We start from the raw sequence: 22,074 nt of genomic DNA, 5'->3' as shown, positions 1-22,074 counted from the left end.
TGTCTTTGAATTTTAAAGCAGAATTTTACGCTCTCTCTTTTTTAATTCTGTGTCCTCTGTGGCATTTATAATAGGAGAACCATTTCCAGTATTTATATTGCTCTTTAGTTATGAAAAAGTGACCATTGTATGCCTAGATTGTACCTATAATACAGACCTGGCTGGATGCGTTGGCTCATGCCTGTAATCCCAGCACTTTGGGAGGCCAAGGCAGGTGGATCACCTGAGGTCTGGAGTTCAAGACCAGCCTGGCCAACATGGTGACCCCATCTGTACTAAAAATGCACAACTTAGCCGGGCGTGGTGGCGGGCCCCTGTAATCCCAACTACTCAGGAGGCTGGGGCAGGAGAACTGCTTGGATCCAGGAGGCGGAGGTTGCAGTGAGCCAAGATCACGCCACTGCACTCCAGGCTAGGCGATAAGAGCAAGACTCTGTCTCAAAACAACAACAGCAACAACAACAACAGACCTCTGGGGCAGCAAATCAGAAAACACAAAATAAAACTGGAAAAGCTCAGTCTTAGTTCTGCTTTCCTCCAAGTGCCCACTGACTCACAGCCGGCTCTTCAGGATTTATGACCGAAGAGTCAAGGACCAGCTTGTACAGAGTAAAGTACTGCTGTTTTGCAGAGGGAGCTAAGAAACAGCTCCTTGATTCATTGGCTCTACAATTAATTATTGAGTGATGCTCTGTGTTCTGCACTATCCTAGGCTCTATGATGTACAGATGAGATATAGATATAGATATATAAAAACGTCACATTTCCATCTCTGCCCTCCAAAACCTTATAATCTAGTTGGGAACATATATATAGTTGAGAGTTCATGACAGTATCTGGAAAAATGCCCTAAGAGTGATAGAGATAATAAGTTTGCAGCGTATAGAAGTCCTGGGGCCAGGCACAGTGGCTCACACCTGTAATTCTAGCACTTTGGGAGGCCGAGGCAGGCAGATTGCCTGAGCTTAGGAGTTCGAGACCAGCCTGGGTAACATGGTGAAACCCCATCGCTACTAAAATACACACACACACACACACACACACACAAGCCATGTGTGCAGCGTGCACCTGTGATCCCAGCTACTCAGGAGACTGAGAGGCAGGAGAATTGCTTGAACCCGGGAGGCAGAGGTTGCAGCAAGCAGAGATCGTGCCACTGCACTCCAGCCTGGTGACAGAGCAAGACTCCATCTCCCCCCCCTCCAAAAAAAAAAGTACTGAGACGGATGATTTTTATCTGTAGTTATCCATGAATCCTTTATGTAGGAGGAAGAAACTGTGCTAGACTTTGCAGACCAGAAGATTTTGGCAGGAGGAAGTGATAGGAGAGCATTGCAGGTGAGAGAGAATAGACTGCTGGCTTCAGCAAAGACCTGAATAAGGTCCTGAGCAAGTCCCACTTGGGAAAAAGTGAGTAGATTTGTGTGGGTAGAGCTGAGACCTTGAGGTACTGTAGTTGCAGGATATAAGACTGGAAAAGTGGACTGGGCCAGGTCAGGGAGGCTTTTCATGACAGACTGAGGAGTGCAGGTGCTATCCCGTAGGCAGTAGAGGTCCCCTGAAGGGCTTTCAAGAAGGAGTGAATATTATCCAATGGATTGTATAGAAAAATTAACCCTGCACCGGCATGAAATACAGATTCTAACCAACTTTTCTTGAATTCAGAGAAGAAAAATCATGAATTGTAGCCAGCAAACCAGGAACGGCACCTGTGCTACGTGGTCTACGCAGTTACCTTTTACTATAGGAATGTGTTGTGTCTCCAGCCAAGTGGACATTAACAGAGAAGGTTGTGTTGCCAACTCCCATCATTATGAGTATATTAGAAGGGATAGATGTAGGCGGTGCAGAGACAGCGAGAGGAACAGACAGACCAGCTAGACTAGCTGAGATACTAGGGGATGGCAGTACAAACAGAAAGACAGAAAGGGGGCAAAGGTGCCAGCACTGCGACAACTTTGATCTTCTAGGCTGGCATTCCAATAGCACATTGCCATCTCAGTAGATTCTTTTGCTCCAACAAGAGTCCCTTCATCCATTTGTGATGAGTCCCGTTGGCAACCCTAGTGGCCATGGTACCTCTCTTTCACTGTGGCCGCTACTGGGGTAGACGCTGTTGTTGTGAAGGAGCATTCAAGTTTGTAATACTTTAGTCCTTTTGCTATATATGCCAAAATGAACTAAAGCAAGGAGGAGGATGTGTTGGGAATGCCTAAGTAGCTGGCACAATAAAAGGAACCGCTGCAAACCAAACCTCAGGAAAGTTACAACTTGGGATGAGACATGAGGATCTTTGCTTCAGGGCTGAGCCATCAGCAGTTCTGCTCCAACCTCTTGTCAATTTCCCGGGCCAGGGAGAATAACTGTCCGAGATTGGATCATGTACCCACCGCACTGCCACTGTCAGTGTGCCTGGCAGGCCCCAGTGACACTTGGAGTCTGAGAGAGGTGCAGTTCCCCAGAGGAACAGAGGATAAACAAAGGCTTTTAAAAGTATTTTAATCTCTAAAATGTCTGCGATTGCAAATAGTGGTCATATGTGCGTGGCCTCAGGCTTGGGAAGGGATCAGATATTCCCCAGAATCTTAGATCTCCAAAATTATTTTTCACTACTACCTCTGATGGACCCTCTGCTCTTTCAAACTAATGTCTTTTTTGTTTTTTAAAAAGATACTGATATTGGCTAGAAGCTTTTTCATTTTTTAAGAAGACACTGATATTGACTAGAAGGTATTGACTATGCATTACCTTCATGCCTGCATGCCTCTAGCTCCGTGGATTAAGCATCTTTACTCTTTCTCCCTTTCCTTTCCTTCCTTCTGTAGCGGTCAGCTCTTCAAACACATCAAGTGCCCTGAAGTGACTTGATTTATACGCCTTACTTATGTTAGAATTCTCAAGTTTGCTGCTTTCCCTGAAAAGCAGGCTAAGAGGACCTGAAAAGCACAGTGACTTGTCCATCTTTGGGGAACCCTGGAATTGATTCTTCTTGCAAGTGCAATTCAAATGACAAGAAATGAATATTTTCCTTTTTTTTTTTTTTTTTTTTTTTACTTGAGATGGAGTTTCGCTCTTGTTGCCCAGGTTGGAGTGCAATAGAGCGGTCTCGGCTCACTGCAACCTCCACCTTTCAGGTTCAAGCAATTCTCCGGCCTCAGCCTCCTGAGTAACTAGGATTACAGGCATGCACCACCATGCCTGGCTAATTTTTGTATTTTTAGTGGAGACGGGGTTTCTCCATGTTGGTCAGGCTGGTCTCGAACTCCCAACTTCAGGTGATCTGCCCGCCTTGGCCTCCCAAAGTGCTGGGATTACAGGTGTGAGCCACCGCGCCTGGCTGAAACAAAGATTTTCAAATCTTGCCTGTGCTTCTAGGCTGAGTTCCAAGGCGCAGTTCCCGACTTCTCAAGCATTCATTAGAAGGCGTGTCAGCTTACACACACATAGGGCTCACTGAAAATTTCCCTTTTTAATAATTTCCTATTATTCTGGAAATGAACATAATATATTCAACTTCAAAGCACTACAACTCTAGATTTTCTAGAGCAAGAATTTTTAACCTTTGGCATTATTTTGGATTTTAGTTTCTTAACACAAAGGTTCAAGCAAGTTTCAGTTGCAGTTAGAAGTTGTCAAAATCTAATTTCCATTAGTGATACATGTGTAAAAAGTTATACGAGCAATTGATATTTGACTATATAAATCTAGTTGGAGTGCTAATTGGAGTAGATATAAACAAATATATACAAAATTATATATTTTTACCTTTTCTTCTCTTTATTCTTTATACATATTAAGTCATAGCTCTTAGCTCTTCGTCTGCTTTTCTTACTCCCTGTTTCTGGCTTTCTTTGTGCTAACGTGTATGAACCACGTGATAATCATTCAGTACATATATTCATTTCCCCGTTTCTTCTCCTTTTACTTCCCCTGGTTTCTTTCTTCTTTTCCTTGTCATTCTATCTTGATCCTTTTCTTGATTTTTATAAAAAAAACTTCATTGATACATGTTTTTGTCTTCTTTGTGTTGTTTTTGTTCTGGGTTTGGTTTTTTTGGAGGGAACACTGATTCTTCTGTCAGTTGTGTGTGTTTCGGGAGATTCACCATCCAGATATCAATTAGGCCCCAAGTCATTGTTGTCTTAGGTTTTAAGGCTTATAAACACTATAACATTTTTCAGAAAGATTTTACTCTCTGCAGAATAAAAAGCTCAGCAGATTTTCCCAATAACTGCACATATAAAGAGCCACATAAACAGTAGACTGAATATTACAGATGATCCACATGGGAGTAATAAATGAGGACACTCTAGTTTGTCCATACATTCTTCATAAGGTACTGAAGTAACTGAGAATTGTCTTAACGAGTAACAGTAACAATGAAACAGCAAGGTAATTAGAGAATGAAGGTAAGTAGCAATAGCAACCACCTGCTGCTACAAGCGGAGGATCATGTAGCCTCCTTGCTGGACCTTTACACAGTTTTATGTTCCCATTTGTTTATTGAGATCAGTAATCCTCACATATTATTATAGTTGTGCTACTTGGAAGCTGTGGCTGGCACAATTCATCCTTATTTTCACTTTGAGTTATTGAGTAAAGCTCTTCAATGTGTAATAAGATCACAAATATAAGGTAGGTAGAATGAATTTCCTTCCTCTCATCATACTGCTGAGTCACTTACCTGCTGCCCTAACTGAAACAACTTCTTTATTGAGAGCAAATGGACTCTATTCTTTGCTGGTTACTGGATAATCTGGCATTGGACATTACCTCATTTAAGTCACTTATTTCTTCAGTTAGATTTCTTCTGAGCTAAAACTCTCTCAGCAGTTTCTGTATATACTATGGCATAATCTTATTGAATGGGGATACTGCTTTGACATTTCACCTGATCTTTGAACCCAGTGATCTCCAGTTTCTAGCTGCCCGGAAGGCACTGACTGGATGGCATTCATCCCTTAGGGGAATGGCAGAACACGGATGAGAGAGGACACTCTGCTCAGTTTCAAGTTCTAACATGGTTTAAAATAAAGGCAATTGCCTGAAAGCAAAAGGCAGTTTTAATTGAAATATACATGGACCAAAGTACATATATCATAAATGTACAAATAAATGAATGAATCTTTCATAACCTAAGCACCCTCATGTAACCAGAGCCCACATCAAGAAACAACATTACCAGCACCCCAGCACCACCTCCCGACCCCCAGTGCTCCCTGCCAGATGCTGCCCCAGGCAGCCTCTATCCCAATTCTAATGGCCCACATTTGTTTTATCTGTTTTTGCACTTTTTTTGTGTGTGTGTGTGTGTCTTTTTGAGATGGAGTCTCCAGTCTGCCCAGGCTGGAGTGCAGTGGCGTGATCTCGGCTCGCTGCAAGCTACGCCTCCTGGGTTCACACCGTTCTCCTGCCTCAGCCTCCTGAGTAGCTGGGATTACAGGCGCCTTCCACCACGCCCGGCTAATTTTTTGTATTTTTAGTAGACACGGGGTTTCACTGTGTTAGCCAGGATCGTCTCAACCTCCTGACCTCATGATCTGCCCGCCTCGACCTCCCAAAGTGCTAGGATTACATGTTTTTGTACTTTATTTTATTTTATTTTCTCTGATCTATCTATTGGCTCATGTTTTTGTACTTTCCATAAATGGAATCCTACAGTGTGTATTCTTTTGTAGACTTCCCTTTTAATATGATATTTATGGAATTTTTATGGTTTGGGTATTTGTCCCCTCCAAATCTCATGTTAAAATGTGACCCCCAATGTTGGAGGTGGGGACGGTTGGGAGGTGTTTGGGTTATGGGGATGGATCCCTCACGAATGGCTTGGTATCCTCCTTGTGGTAATGAGTGAGTTAATGCTCTATCAGTTCACATGAGAGCTGGTTGTTTAAAGGAGCCTGGCATCTCCTCCCCTCTCTTGCTCCCTCTCTGACCTTGTGACACACGTGCTCCTCAGTCACCTTCCACCATCAGTAACAGCTTCCTGAGGCCTCACCAGGATCCAAACACGTGCTGGTGCCATGCTTGTACAGCCCGCAGAACTGTGAACCAAATAAACCGCTTGTCCTTGTAAATTACTGAGCCTCAGGTATTCCTTTACAGCAGTACAAAATGTACAGATATAGAGATTGATCCATATTGTTGCATACGGTTGAAAACTTTCATTATTTTAACTCTGGTAGCATTTCATTCTATGAATATACCACAATTTATTTGATCATTTCACTGATGATGGGCACATATGCAGTTTCCAGATTTGTGCTACTTTGAAGAGTGCTTCTTTGGATATTCTAGCATATGTCTTTAGGTGAATATAGGTGTCCATATCTTTTGGATATATGTATATACCTTTAAGAGTGGGGTTGCTGGGCCATAGGATATGCATATGTTTAGCTTTAGTTGTTACTGCCAGGCAGTTTTCCAAACAGATTGAAACAACTCACATTTCTTCCAACAGTGTATTAGAATTCACCAATTCCATATTTCACCAACGCTTGATATTCCTTGTGTTTTTCATTTCAGCCATTCTTTTGTATAGGTGGTGGGATCCCATCATGGGTTAAATTTGCAGTTCCCTGATACTAGTGAAGTTAAGCTCCTTTATGTGTGTTTCCTGCGCATCTCCTGCCCATTGTGAAGTGTCTGTTAAAGTCTCTTGCCCATTTGTCAGTTGTGTTGTCTGTCTATCGCTTTTTTATTTGTAAGGAATTGTTTATATTCTGGATACTACTCTACTGTCAGCTGTATGTACTATGAATACCTCTTCACACTCTGGGGGTTGAATTTTCCCTCTCGTCATGGTGTGTTCATTTTAATATCGTCTACTTTATTTTTCCTTTTATGGTTAGCACTTTATATGACCCTTTGTAAGAAATTTTAACTTACTCCAAGGTCATGAAGACGTTCTGCATTTTCCTCTAAAAGCTTTATTGTTCTATATGATAACAAGAGGTTTTAATTCATAAACGTATGTCAGTATTTGGAGACAGAACTGTTTTAAAGCCACGTGTGTTTTCCATTGAGCTCAAACATAGAGGACTCACTGCAGGGAAGAGTGTGGTACAGAAAGAAACTCAAGATAGAGGTAATGGAAGTTCCCGTCACAAACGAATGAGAAATCCTTTCTGATGACAGGGCTAAGTGCTTATAGCCTATCACCTCGGTCTCTGTGCTAACGTCTTAGGAGGAGCAGGTATAATAAGCATCATCTTGAGGACATTCAGTTATATAGCACCTCCTCCCTGGGGACAAGGAGCCACTCTTGGGGACAAAGCCTTCTCAGAGTTCACTAGATTTCTGTGGCTCAAGTACAGAGTCTCATCTCCTTGATGAGACAATAGAAAAACCTTTTCCCTGGAAGCCTTTTCAGTTCCTCGGAATATTTTTACTATTTGTATCTGGGTGTGAATATGTTTGTAGCTTTCCAGTGATCATTAAGGAACTGGAAAAACTTGGGAAACCTTTTTATTTTTAATTGTCGACACATCAAATACTCAAAGTTGCCTTTGAAATTGTTGTCGTTGGATATATATGTCAGTGTCCACCTCTCTATCCCTATTTCTTTGCCTAGAAACATGACATTAAGAAAGATTGTTCAGAGACTGAGTGCAGTGGCTCACGCCTGTAATCCTGGCACTTTGGGAGGCTAAGGTGGGTGGATCACAAGTTCAGGTGTTCAAGACCAGCCTGACCAACATGGTAAAACCCCGTCTATACAAAAATACAAAAATTAGCTGGACGTGGTGGCGTGTGCCTGTAATCCCAGCTACTCAGGAGGCTGAGGCAGGAGAATCTCTTGAACCTGAGAGGCGGAGGTTGCAGTGAGCCGAGATTGCTCCACTACACTCCAGCCTGGGTGACAGAGCAAGACTCTGTCTCAAAAAAAAAAAAAAAAAAAAAGGGAAAGAAAAAGAAAGGTTGCTCAGGGTAGGGGAAGATGGGAGGGTTGATTTATTGTGGGAAGGATATGTTCATTATCTTGAGTATCTTGATGGTTTGACAGATATATACACACATACACACACATATGTGTGTAAAAACATCAAATTATATTCTTTAAATATATGCAGTTTGTTATATGTCAGTTATACCTAAATAAAACTGTTAATATGATTTAAAAATGTAAAAGAAATATTGTTTAATTGGCTAGAGTTCCATCATTCATGTATTCACTAAACGTATTTAGACCTATTACAGTGCTAGATACTATGGGCTAACCAAAGATGTGCATGAACTCTTGTTTCTTCTTTAGAAGTTCAGAATCTAGTAGAAATACTTAAGCCATTATAATACTTTACAGCACGCGATATATTTCAAGTGCTGTGGAATTATGATTGTGGAGATTATGTTTCTTTGAGAAGGCAGAGAAGACTGTAGGTAGAAGTTGCCACTTGGTTCACAATATTAAGTTCAAAAAAGTAGGATGCAAAACTGTATCCAGTTTTCTCTCAATTTTTTAATAATATATATCTATGAGAAAGAAAACTTTTAATCTTTATGAAGAAAAAAGGGAGAACTTATATGGTAACAAGTTGTCATCTAATAAAAATTGATGTATACTTTTTACTTTTTCATGATCTAGATATTTTGCAGTTCATATGACGAACTGAGCTGTTTATTCCTTTTGGTGGGTGGTGTTAGAATACCCATGATGTCTCTCCATCAAGAGTTCTGAGGGACCTAGGCTGATGCCTCCAGGACAAGGAACCTTTCCTTGCAGAGACAAGGGATAGGGAACTTGGCAAGCAACACACTGGGATCACATTTATGCCATAGCAAGTCACACAGGGTTTACCTGAATTCAAGTAGGTAGAGAAATGTTAGCCTAATCACATGCCCAGGGCAGGAAAACTAAACATTCGTGACTTCTCAATAGAACCCTGTTGCTAGAAGCAGGAATTGCCAATGTCCTTCTCTTTGTTTTTCTAGCCTTGGGAAACATGCCAGGCCACTGACTCTCCTGTTAGTTTTCTGTCACTTTCTCTCCTCTCTTCCATCCTCCAAGGAATAAATGCTAGAAATAGGCAGAGTTTGTGGGGCAAGGGAAGGAACAAAGATGATTCAATGTCTGAGGTCTGCTCTTCTGTGCCTACATCAGCTTCCCCCTGGCAAAGTTAGTTGTATCTTTGTCTACTCAGTTTCATTTGTGTTTTTGTCATCATATTTATGATTTCTTTTGATCATTAGCATTCAATTTGGGGGGTTTGATTTAAGGTTACATTGTAAGCTTTACAGGTTGCTTGAAAAGTAGCAATAAAGGTAAGATATTACAACACTGTGTGTCAGCATCACTGCACACTAGTTATTTAAAGTGTAAAATAATCATTTCAAATTGTTAATAAAAAAAGCAGTTTGCCTGCCTTTGGAAAGGTGTGGTTATAGAAACAGAAATGAGTTCAAGTGAAGAATATTTTAGGGCTAGAACAGTGTATCCATTTGAGATTCAAAGTTAGAAAATGTGGTACCTCAGGACTCAAGGGTGGTACTCTAAAATGAGCAGGTTTCTTGCGAGTTGAATGACCCTGAGACCCTGTCCAGAGCCTACATAGGGACTAGAACTAGAATATCGTCTACTAGACTTCCCCAGTCCTTCTGCCTTTCCCCCCGCCATGTTATGAAGCATCCCAAATTCTCATCGTGTTTTTTTGTTTCCTACAGCTACATTTATTTTGCAGAAAAATATTCTTTTGGTTCATCCATATGTGCATGGCTAAAAACGGACTCCCTAACACAGACTCCAAGTGATCACAACCAACCACTTGCGGTCATTTGACTGTTCAGGCCTTTTAGTTCAAATTCTCAAGATTGGGTCAGTCTCACCCATGGACTGGTTCCCTGTAGGTCTGGTTTTCAACCTGGGTCCACTCGGTGAGGCGGGGATCCCTGGAAAGAGGAGGCACAGGCTCAGAAGCAGTTTCTCTTGGATCGACAGCAGTGAGCAACTCTGATGTGCATCCTTCTGACTTTCTAGTTAAAATGTTTACCGTCTCATACTTTCAGTCATTTTATAAACCATCTTAGAAGTTATGATTTGTAGATAACATACTTCACTAAAACTACATGAATGAAAAAGGATGCTCAGGAAAAATCTTCCTTTGTTTGGGGGACATTCTTAAATTGCAAAACATTAAATTAGCATTTCCAAAGTGTCTTTCGCATAATATTATTTCCTAAAAACACAGAAGGTGTTTAAAGACAGAAAGAGTATGTTAGACCCAGTAATTCTGAGAAAAGATTTTTCAAAACTTGTAGTATGCTGGGGTGCATTTTGAATCTCAAAGGAGGGACACAATGTGAGGCTTTAAATACTGACTTTTTATGTGGATTATTTTATGAGTCTGCAATTTGACAGCACACAGATTAGGAATCCTGGCTAATCCAAACCCTTTATCCCTTGCTTCATCTGGAATCCTGTGCTCCTGTTTTAGTACTAGTCTTATTAGCTTGGTCACACTTTCAAACTCAAGGAATTTGTTTATATACATAAAATTCATGTGGAAAATAGCGTAGGAAATTTAAATCCACAGCGCTTAAAATTTAAATCTGCAGTGTTTATAAAGTTAACTGGAAAGCATCAGAAAAACAAAATAGATTCATATTGCTTATACACTTAAAAATAACTCTTAGGTTACCTGATGATAGCAGAGGCCATAGAAAACTGAGGGCAAGATCTCAGGGGGTGCTGTTCAGATACTACAAATTCTGAGCTTGAAATTGGGGTCATTTTGTAAACTGCATAGTGCAAGGAATCCAGTTTATGTGGTTACCACTTAACATTTGCAAGTGCAGTAAAGAAAAACTTACTTGTTCTAGTGTTCTCTAAATTGTATTGCTTGATTGATTCCTTGAGGAAGGGGAAATGTAAATAGACTAAAATCTACTGAGATTTTGATTTAAATGAAAAGCACATAGTGTTTCTGTTTTTCTCTTGTGTGGGCAGTTCTAGCCAGCCATATGTTTACTTTGTAAATTTCAGTTGAAGGTGCAACATAAGCTGTTTCAATTTGGGTGGAAGTTTTGTCAGACCTCACAAATTAGATTTATACTCAGGAGTTTGCTAGAATTTTTTGCAGGGGCTGTGGGTTGGTTCATACTGATTAAAGACAACCTATTACATTTTAAGAGTAAATCCTGAATAGCTCTTCCTTGAAATGGAAGGAATGATGGAATTATATTATCATCATTTGGTGATACTTGTAGTAATAATTGGGGCAAGAATCATTGGTAGATGCTAAAACTGGCGGGTGAGCAAAGAAGAAACAGTATTTGCATAGTCTGAAAGTCTGTCTCCATACAAGGAAGTAACTTGGCAGACACCATCTTACCCAAGTACTTCCCACTTCCCAGGACAGGGGTAGAGGTGTGGGGACAGAGGCTGTCCAGGGACGGTACCTTCTCTCTAGTTACACTCCCATCTGCCTACTTTGCAGGTGTCGGGTCCCCTCCCCTCCCCAGCTCCTCAGAGTGATCACTCCCTCTGCTAACCAAAGCCAGTACTACCCTCTGTACTCAGAGCCAGATTCCATTCTCGTGATGTGTGTTTATTTGATCATTTGCTGAGGGTCTGCTGCGTCCTAAGTGCTGGGAACTCAGTATTAAATAGGACAAGTCCTTGTTCTCCAGAGTCTTCCAGCGGACTCTGCCAGAGAAAAATATCTTATCTGAATTCAACGATTACAGGACTCTGTGATCCCTGTAGAGGTATGCATGGGATGCAATAGCTAATAGCCATCAGTAGGGCCAAATGGGTTATTAAATGATTGAAAATACTTTCCTACTGATTGGTAAAAGCCACAACCTGGGCCCCTGGCCACTTCTCTGGGCTAGCACTCACTCACATGCCAAAATAGAATAGAGTAATTACAGAGTTAAGCCCAAAACGGGACCTGCTCTCATGCTTTTCTTACTCCTTCCCTGTTGCCCTTATCCTGCCTGGAAGGTCAGGAAAGCCTTCCTAGAGGAGGCGATGCCTTTTCCAAGAGTGACTAGAATTTAGCCAGGTAAACCATAGCATCTGTTCAGGCCCCTGGATGAGAAGGAACGTGTCACCGCTGAGAAACAATGGGTCATTGGGTATTATGGCTAATGCTGAGGAAAGATGGTGAGAAATGACCCTTAAGAGGTCTGGTGAGGCTAGATCAGAAAGAGCCTTATGTGCCCGCCTAAGCCAGCTGAATCCAATGGGACAAGCTATAAAATGCCTCTGAAGAAGTTGAAGGTAAGAATTGAGGGGAGTGGCGTGGAGTAAGACGGCCAAATGGAAGGCTCCACTGATGGTGTGTCCTCCCTCCGCCACCCTCCCGACAAGGACCAAAGTTAACACCTATCTACACACAAAAAAGCACCTACATGAGAACCAAAAATCAGGAGAGCACTCACAGTGCCTGGTTTTGACTTCATATCACTAAAGGAAGCACTGAAGAGGGTGACAAAGATGGTCTTGAATTGGCCATGCCATCCCTCCTCCAACCCCCTGGCAGCAGCCATGTGGCACGGAGAGGGAATATGTGCTTAGGGGAGGGAGAGCACTGCATTTGTGAAACACTGTATCGAACTCAGTGCTGCCCTGTCACAGTAGAAGGCAAAACCATGGGGCTGAACTCAGCTGACACCTGCCCACAGAGGGAGCATTTAAACCAGCCTCTAGCCAGAGGGGAATTGCAGATCCCAGCAGTCTGAACTTGAGTTCCTGCAGGCCTCACCACTGTAGGCTAAAGGGCTCTGGGGTACTAAATAAACTCGAAAGGCAGTCTAGGCCACGGCTCCTAGGTGAGTCCTCCTGCTGAACTGGCCTCAGAGCCAGTGTACTAGGTGGGGAGGAGGGAAGGCCACCTATGGAGACACCAGCAAGGGCTGCTAAGAGAGTGCTTGCACCAACCCCTCCCGCTGCCCAGGCTGCACAGCTCCTGGCTCCAAAAGAGAGCCCTTCCTTCTGCTTGAGGAGAGGAGAGGGAAGAGTAAAGAGGAGTTCGTCTGGTATCTTGGATACCAGCTCAGCTACGGTAGGATAGGGCCCAGCCAGAGTCCTGAGGCCCTCTTTCCAGGCTCTCCCTCCCAGATGACATTTCTAGACACTCCCTGGGCCAGAAGGCAACCTGCTGCCTTGAAGGGAAGGAGCTAGTCCTGGCAGGACCCATCACCTTCTGACTAAAGAGCCCTTAGGCCCTGCATAGCCAGCAATGATACCAAAGTAGTACTCTGTGGACCTGGGTGAGACTCTGAGTCTTGCTGGCTCCACAGGAGACTCAGCACATTCCCAGCTGTGGTGGCTGTGGGGCAAGACTCCTGCTTAAGAGAAGTGGAGGGACAAGGAAAGGGGACTTTGCCTTGCACCTTAGGTACCAGCTTGGCCACAGTGGGGAAGGGGTCTTTGGAAAGGGGAGGGAAGAGTGGGAAGGGCTGCATCTCGTGGCTGGAGTGCCAGCTCAGCCACAGTACAATAGAACACCAAGTAGACTTCTAAGGTTTTTGACTCCAGTCCCTGGCTCCCAGACAGCACCTCTAGACCTGCTCATGGCCTGGGGAACTGGCCACAGAGGTTACAGTGAGCTGAGATTGCGCCACTGCACTCCAGCCTGGGTGATAGAGTGAGACTCCATCTCAATAAAATAAAATAAAATAAAAAACAAAAAGGACAAAATATCTGAATAGACAATTTCGCAAAAGAAGACATAAAAAATAGCAAACAGGTATATGAAAAAGTGCTGAACATCATTGATCATCAGAGAAATGCCAGTCAAAACTACAATGAGACATCATCTCACCCCAATTAAAATGGGCTTTCTCTGAAAGTCAGGCAATAAAAAATGCTGGTGAGGATGTGGAGAAAAGGGAACCCTTATTCACTATTAGTGGGAATGTAAATTAGTACAACCACTATGGAGAACAGTTTTGAGATTCTACAAAAAAACGAAAATAGATCTACCTTCCGATCCAGCAATCCCACTCCTAGGTATATAACCAAAAGAAAGGAAACCAATATATCCAAGAGATACCCATGCTCCCATGTTTTATTACAGCACTATTCACAACAGCCAACATTTGGAAGCAACCTAACTGTCCATCAGCAGATGAATGGATACAGAAAATGTGGTGCTTATACACAATGGAGTTCTCAGCTTTAAAAAAAAAAAAAAAAAAAAATGAAATCCGGGCGAGGCGTGGTGGCTCATGCCTGTAATCCCAGCACTTTGGGAGGCCGAGGCTGGCGGATCACGACGTCAGGAGATGGAGACCAACCTGGCTAACACGGTGAAATCCCTTCTCTACTAAAAATACACAAAATTAGCCACGCATGGTGACATGCACCTGTAGTCCCAGCTACTCGGGAGGCTGAGGCAGGAGAATGGTGTGAACCCGGGAGGTGGAGGTTGCAGTGAGCCAAGATCATGCCACTGCACTCTAGCCTGGGCGACAGAGCAAGACTCCAAAAAAAAAAAAAAAAAAAAAATTCCTGTCATTTGCAATAATATGGATGGAACTGGAGGTCATTATGTTAGCTGAAATCAGTCATGCACAGAAAGACAGACTTCGTAAGTTCCCACTTATTTATGAGAGCTAGAAATTAAAATAATTGAACTCATGGATATAGAGAGTAGAAGGATGGTTACGAGAGGCTGCGAAGGGTAGTGGGGAGTGGGAGAGAAGTGGAGACGGTTAATGGGTACAAAAAATAGAGTAAGACCTAGTATTTGCTAGCACAACAACGTGACTATAGTAAAAAAAAAAAAATTTATTTGTACATTTTTAAATGCCTAAAAAAGTATATTGGATTGTTTGTAACACAAAGGATAAATGCTCGAGGTGATGGACACCCCATTCTCCCTGATGTGATTATTGAGCCTTGCATCCCTGTATCAAAACGTCTCGTGCACTCCATAAATATATACACCTACTGTGTACCCACAAAAATTAAAAATAAATAAATGAGAAGCAACAAAATCAGTCCTATATTTTACAAAAATAATTATGACGTAATTGAACTTGGGAAAAGCAATTGAAGGGCAATAGAACTGTTTGCCAGCTGTTGAAGTAATTCAGTAAAGAAATGGGCACCTATACTAAAATAAAAGCAGTAGTGATATAGAGACATGACTGGAACCCAAACGCTAAAAAGGTAGAATTAATAGGGCTTCGTTATTGGGTTGAAATGGTGAGCTACCTGTTATGAAATTTTGAAATCTATTTAGCATCAGATACAATGGTGTTATCCAAAGTAAACCGTTTAGTAAGAATTTTGGTTATGCTTCTAAAATTAGGAATTCATCTTGGCTGGGCGCGGTGGCTCACGCCTGTAATCCCAGCACTTTGGGAGGCCGAGGCGGGCAGATCACGAGGTCAAGATCAAGACCATCCTGGCTAACACGGTGAAACCCCGTCTCTACTAAAAATACAAAAAATTAGCCAGGTGTGTTGGCGAGCACCTGTAGTCCCAGCTACTCTGGAGGCTGAGGCAGGAGAATGGCTTGAACCTGGGAGGCGGAACTTTCAGTGAGCAGAGATCGTGCCACTGCACTCCAACCTGGGCGACAGAACAAGACTCCACTTCGAAAAAATAAAAAATTCATCTTGTCCAGGAACTTATTATATAATAATTAACTCATTTTCAAACCATTGTTTTCCTTAACATAGCAGGTAAAAACCGTGCATTTGCTAGTCTTTTGGCAACGATGATTACAGTGAAGGTATTGTACTTTGCAGCTTATAAGAAAGTGTGTGAACAGCAAGACTTTTGCAGTTGTAGGTTCCAAAGTTTGGGAAATATGCATCCTCCTTCAGTCACCTATGGTGCATAGGCTGACCTGCATGCCTTGGGTTGGTCCTGTTTTCCCCAGGATGGATCATGAAGCCGCCCAGCTGGAGAAGCAGCATGTGCACAACGTGTACGAGAGCACAGCCCCTTACTTCAGTGACCTGCAGAGCAAAGCGTGGCCTCGTGTCCGCCAGTTCCTCCAAGAACAGAAGCCGGGCAGCATCATCGCAGACATAGGTAACCCACCATTGGGCCATGCAGCATGAAATATCTTCCATTGAGCCTTTGCTTTTCAGATTCATTTTTTATTTTTGTTCTAATAAGAATCCTGAAATTGTACCCTTGGCATGCCAGTACCTAGAATATTCATTTTACAGCAGAAACTCAGACAGTCAAGTCAGCAGCAAGTAAAAAACTTTCTCAAACTCTTTTTTTTTTTTTTTTGAGATGGAGTTTCACTCTTGTCAGCCAGATTGGAGTGCAGTGGTGCAATCTCAGCTTGCTGCAAACTCCACCTCCTGGCTTCAACTGATTCTCCTGCCTCAGCCTCCCAATAGCTGTGATTACAGGTGCCCACCACCATGCCCAGCTGTTTTTTGTATTTTTAGTAGAAACGGGGTTTTGCCATGTTGGCCAGGCTGGTCTCGAACTCCTGACCTCAGGTGATCTATCTGTCTTGGCCTCCCAAAGTGCTGGGATTACAGGCATGAGCCACCATGTCTGGCCTCAAACTTTGCATTTAGACAGTGACTTTTCAGGGCCTTTGTGTACATCCTCCACCAAAACGGACCTAACATTGATTGAATAAATTAGGATGGAAATGATGGCTTGTGAAACTGACCATTGTAAATTTAAAGACATTCACATTTACCAAATGTGTTCTCCGCTGGTGGCTCACTTTGAGTGGTTCACATGCCTTCTATAGAATTGTGGGATTATGCAAGAGGTCCAGTAATGTCTTATGAATCTCATGGGTCCTTTCCCTTAATTATTCTGTAGGTGTTTCATTATAGGAGCATATCTTTAATTAGACAGTATTTTCATAATAGCTTATTTGTCTGGAGGACATTGGTTCAGCATCCTCCTAAATCAAGAACTGGTAAACCACAGCTTAGTAGATCTAGGACTAAGACTTAAGTTGTGGTTGGAATCTCATGCAAGGCCTGCCCACCTAAAACTGCATTCTAGCAATTGCATGCTGACTGCACCCATGAGTCGTAAGTCTGTAGTTGCAAAGTCTGTCTAGTTTGATATACACTCTAAATACTGGTAAGAGAAGCAGACATACTGGAACTTATGACTTGCTGAAGATGCTATGAGTAATGTGGAATCTGGGGAAGGGGTGCATGTCACATGGAAATTGGGAGTCTTTGAAAAATATCTCTACCATGTAATTTAAAAAATAATAAATCTAGTTTCAGAATGTGCAGTGAGTTTGGATCTATTGTCACCTATTAATGTAAGTAAGCCACGTACCAGGATCTTAAAATCAGTGGGGAAAAGGAACTATTAGGTAAATGGCTTTGGGATAACGACATATACAATCAGAGAGTTACTTTCTCACACCTTACATCAAAATAAATTCCAAATGAAGCAAAGATTTAAGTATAAGGAAATGAGCTCATTAAAGGACTAGATGACAACTAGATTGTTATTTAAAATATTCTCAGAGGCAAAATGCCTATGTATGATACACATACAAAAAGAAATCATAAAAGAATATACAGTTCATTGCCATTATTCACAGTACTTTGATTTCATATATGTATCATAAACATTGAATTGGCAAATACTGAATCATTACTCATAGGGGAAATATTGGAGTAGGCTCCTGTAAGCTTCGGGTCACAACATTTTTGTCAATTTACCAATGTGTAAGCTTGTTGCATTTGTGCTTCTGTTTAAAGACACCTTGATTACTGTGTATCATTATTTCATAAACATTGGGCTCATGGCCAACACACTATAACTCTTTCCTGAACAAAGCTTATCTAACACATATATTTTGTCCATCAGAGACATCCCAGCCTTCTTATGTTCAGGAACACTAGACGGCATTTCAGCCCCAGGCTTAGGCTCTTTGAAACAGCAAAATCACCAGTAAAAACTGTACAAATGGAGAAATCGTGGCCCTAAATAGATTATGAAAAGGACACACGATTACAGTATGGGAGCTGAAAAAGGGAGTCTGGGTATGTGGGTCTCAAGTGACTCAAATATTTTGCTGCACTGTGAGTATATAAGTCTGATAATGTCCATGCAGTGCTGTAGTATTGACATTGGGGTTACAAATAAATTTCAGCAGGTAGATTAACTGCAAATATGGAAGCTGTAATTGATGAGGATTAACTGTATTGACGGATAACTTTGACCCTATAAAAATGGAAAAGTTCCACAAGACAAAAATGTAGACAGACATACAATTCAAGTCAGAAGACCAAAATCAAACTAAGTAAAAATATCTGCAACATGTCATAGAAATCTAGAGAATTTTTTTTTTTTTTTTTTTTTTTTTTTTGAGACGGAGTCTCGCTCTGTCGCCCAGGCTGGAGTGCAGTGGCGCGATCTCGGCTCACTACAAGCTCCGCCTCCCAGGTTCACGCCATTCTCCTGCCTCAGTCTCCAGAGTAGCTGGGACTACAGGCGCCCGTCACCACGCCCGGCTAATTTTTTGTATTTTTAGTAGAGACGGGGTTTCATCGTGTTAGCCTGGATGGTCTCAATCTCCTGACCTCGTGATCTGCCCGCCTCGGCCTCCCAAAGTGCTGGGATTACAGGCGTGAGCCACAAGCCCCGCTGATAATTTTTTTAAAAGCATTCTTCAATGTCACTGTAAAAAAAAAGATCAGCATCCTGTCATTTGCGACAACACGGAGGAACCTGGAAGATATTATGCTATGTGAAATAAGCCAGGCACAGAAAGACAAATACCCCGTGATCTCACTTATATGTGGGATCTAAAACAGTGGGACTCATAGAAGGAGAGATTAAAATGGTGGTTACCTGGGGCTGGGGTGTCAAAGCAGGTGTGGTAGGTGTAGGAAATGGCAAGATGTTGGTTAAAATGTTCAGAGTATCAAACAGAAGGAATAAGTTCAAAAGAAAGAAAAGGAAAAATACCATCAAGTCACAAGAAAAATAGTTAAAGGATGTGAACAAGTGGTTCAAAATGTGTAAAAGTATTTTAATAGGTAACCCACCGATATGGTTCAGCAACAAAGCACAAAAGAATGCGTAGTGTAAAATCTTCTCCCATCCTGGTCACTGGCACCAAGCAACCCACACCAGAGGCCTCTGCCGCTATTAGCTTCTTGCATGATCTTTTTGAGATGTTTTATGTAAATATAAGCGTATTTGTGCCTGTGAGTGTGTGATGGGTAATTTCCCTTTTTTTGGTTACACTAATGGTAGTATACTATTAATTATACTCCTAGCTTTTGTTATACTTTTAATATATTGAGGAAATCATTCCATATTTATTTTTATAGAGCTACCCAGTATTAAAAGCTGCCTAGCATTCTGTGCTAATAGTGCCATATTAACATTTAATATATGTTGTTTGCTGTATTTTGCCACTACAAATTACACTACAAATAGGCCAGGAGTGGCATCTCACACCTGTAATCCTAGCACTTTGGGAGGCGAGGCGGGCAGATCACTCAGCTCAGGACTTCGAGACCAACCTGGACAACATAGTGAAACTCCATCTCTACAAAAAATACAACAATAGTAAAAAAAAAATTGGCTGGGCATGGTGGCACATGCCTATAGTCTCAGCTACTTGCGAGGCTGAGGTAGGAGGACTGCTTGAGTCTGGGAGGCAGAGGTTGCAGTGTCCTGATGTATTTCAGAAGCAGCAAGCTAATCATCTTTGAATAGTGATAGATATTTTTTCAGGTAGAAAAATTGTATAGGTAATGTCAATAGGTACAAATATAGGCTCTAGTGGTTTCTTTTAATATTTCTGGAAAGGAATTAGATTATATATCTGTGATAGAATATAATATAAAGTATTCGATTGTAGAAGGCTTTGTTTCAAGGTGGTTATTCATTCATGTTACTACCTTCTTCAACCATAACATCAGTAAGACCTCAATGATCTAAACCTTTGGGCTTTGTAAATCCTGAATTATTTAGGTCTCTGCCACTGGAAAGTGAATATCAAAAATTGCCTATTTAAGAAAAAAAAAGTAGTTTTTAAAATCTGAGCTGTGTACTGGGTCCATAGAGATCATTTTAAATGTAGCAATGAATAGAGATTGGATAAAAACAATGTTAAAAATGCTTTTCTAATTCAAGTTCAAATTTTTAAAAGTCGAAAGGCATGTTTTAGTGTATAAATAATTGAAAAGTTGTTGACAGTTGTTTGTTTTGCAGTCAGCAAGTGGTAAGAATCTTTGGAGGGACAACAGGAGAATAAGGGCCGTAACATGCGTGTATATACAATGAAATACGGATGTGAGCTTAGAGGCCGCACACGGGCTCTGGGATACTAGAACTACCTTTCTTGCCATGGACCAGCTAATGTGCCTTGGTTGCACTAGTGTACTGAGCCCTGTGGACATTACCTCATTAAATATTCAATAAATGTTATTTTTTTCCTATGGCCTTTCTCTCTTCTATATGAGAATATGTAAGTATTCGCTGAAGACTTTCATTTTTGTGAATACCTTCACACCATGTTGTATTCTGTCTTGGTTAGTTAAAAAAAAAAAAAAAAAGGGTGGCCGGGCGCAGTGGCTCAAGCCTGTAATCCCAGCACTTTGGGAGGCCGAGGCAGGTGGATCTCCTGATGTCAAGAGTTCAAGACCAACCTAACCAACATGGAGAAACCCGTCTCCATGAAAAATACAAAATTAGCAAGGCACAGTGGCACACGCCTATGATCCCACCTACTCAGGAGGCTGAGGCAAGAGAATTGCTTGAACCCGGGAGGCAAAGTTTGCAGTGAGCCAAGATCGCGCCACTGTACTCCAACCTGGGTGACTGAGCGAGACTTTGTCTCAAAAAATTAAAAAAAAAAAGTTAATTATATTTCTTGTTATGAGACAAATGAACTATTTCACACTTTCCATTGAGGACAGCATGTAATGCAGGTTTTTCTCTTATAGGTTGTGGGACTGGAAAGTATCTTAAAGTGAACAGCCAGGTACATACCGTGGGCTGTGACTACTGTGGGCCACTGGTAGAGATTGCCCGGGATAGAGGATGTGAAGCCATGGTATGTGACAACCTTAATCTCCCCTTTAGGGATGAGGGCTTCGATGCCGTCATCTCCATAGGAGGTAAGGCAGCCAGATCACACATTCACCCTTTGCCATGAGAATAATTGACATGGTTTAGTCTGTTCTCATGACTCACCATCTGTTCTGTGTAGAAATGTCAATGTAATTTATTTTCTCTAATTTAAAATAATTGTTTCAACTACTTGAGTGATTTGACTCAACTCCAAAATGTATTTATGGCACATATGATTGTTTTAACTATTTAAACCTTCAAATTGTCATTGCAGTTTTTTAATGATTCATTCCAGTTTCTTTTATTTATGAGTAAGAAAGGATAAAAGGAATCTTACTCATTGAAAACAGCACTTCATTATATTTAAATGAAGCCAGATTCATGCAAAGCAAAGTAGATTTTTAGAAGTTATATTACCATTTTTTAGGCCAAAATAGTGGCCTTTGTTAGCAGAGAATTCTAGGGCTCACACACCAAATGTCACCTGGACCAATCTGCCACTCACGGGCACTCAGGTTCAGGGAGAAGGCGGGTCCCATCTGGTCTTGGATGGCATTGTTTTTATAATGCCACTCTGCTCATATACTGCCAGAGATTGTTCATGAGTCTAGGGAATGTGTTTCTCATATCTTCCCAAAAAGTGTGACCAGAAAACACGCATGCCAAAAAATGGGGAAAAAATTCTATGCCTGAAATACACGCAGGTAAGGAATACATGACACCTCCCATATTTAAATATGCAGGGAAACTTGATATTTAAAAGAATCCTATAGCAAGGTTTTTTTTTGTTTGTTTTGCAATGGGAAAATCTTTTGCAAAGCAAATTACTTGTCCCAATACACTCTTAAAAATCAACCTATTTGGCTGGGTGCGGTGGCTCACGCCTGTAATCCCAGCCCTTTGGGAGGTCAAGGTGGGTGGATCATGAGGTCAGGAGATTGAGACCAGCCTGGCCAACATGGTGAAACCCCATCTCTACTAAAAATACAAAAATTAGCTGGGCATGGTGCAAGCACCTGTAGTCCCAGCTACTCAGGAGGCTGAGGCAGGAGAATCGCTTGAACCAGAAAGGTGGAGGTTGC

The 22,074-nt window shown here is 41.7% G+C and overlaps 1 protein-coding gene across 2 annotated transcripts in view; it reads left to right on the top strand.

Moving 5' to 3' along the window:
• Positions 1-22,074, top strand: part of KIAA1456 (KIAA1456 ortholog) — a 90,327-nt gene that overhangs the window by 57,830 nt on the left and 10,423 nt on the right. Inside the window, exons 4-5 of one of the 2 annotated variants that reach the window (XM_011970725.1) lie at positions 15,837-15,991; positions 20,866-21,039. In XM_011970725.1, coding sequence (XP_011826115.1) covers positions 15,837-15,991; positions 20,866-21,039 — 329 coding nt within the window. Of the gene's footprint in view, positions 1-15,836; positions 15,992-19,591; positions 21,040-22,074 lie in introns of those variants that run through there. The other variant, XM_011970726.1, reaches the window with a different exon arrangement.

This window comes from Mandrillus leucophaeus, unplaced genomic scaffold (genome assembly GCF_000951045.1).
Source record: "Mandrillus leucophaeus isolate KB7577 unplaced genomic scaffold, Mleu.le_1.0 Scaffold97, whole genome shotgun sequence".
NCBI classification, from domain to species: Eukaryota; Metazoa; Chordata; class Mammalia; order Primates; family Cercopithecidae; genus Mandrillus; species Mandrillus leucophaeus.
This window is presented reverse-complemented; position numbering and strand designations above follow the sequence as displayed.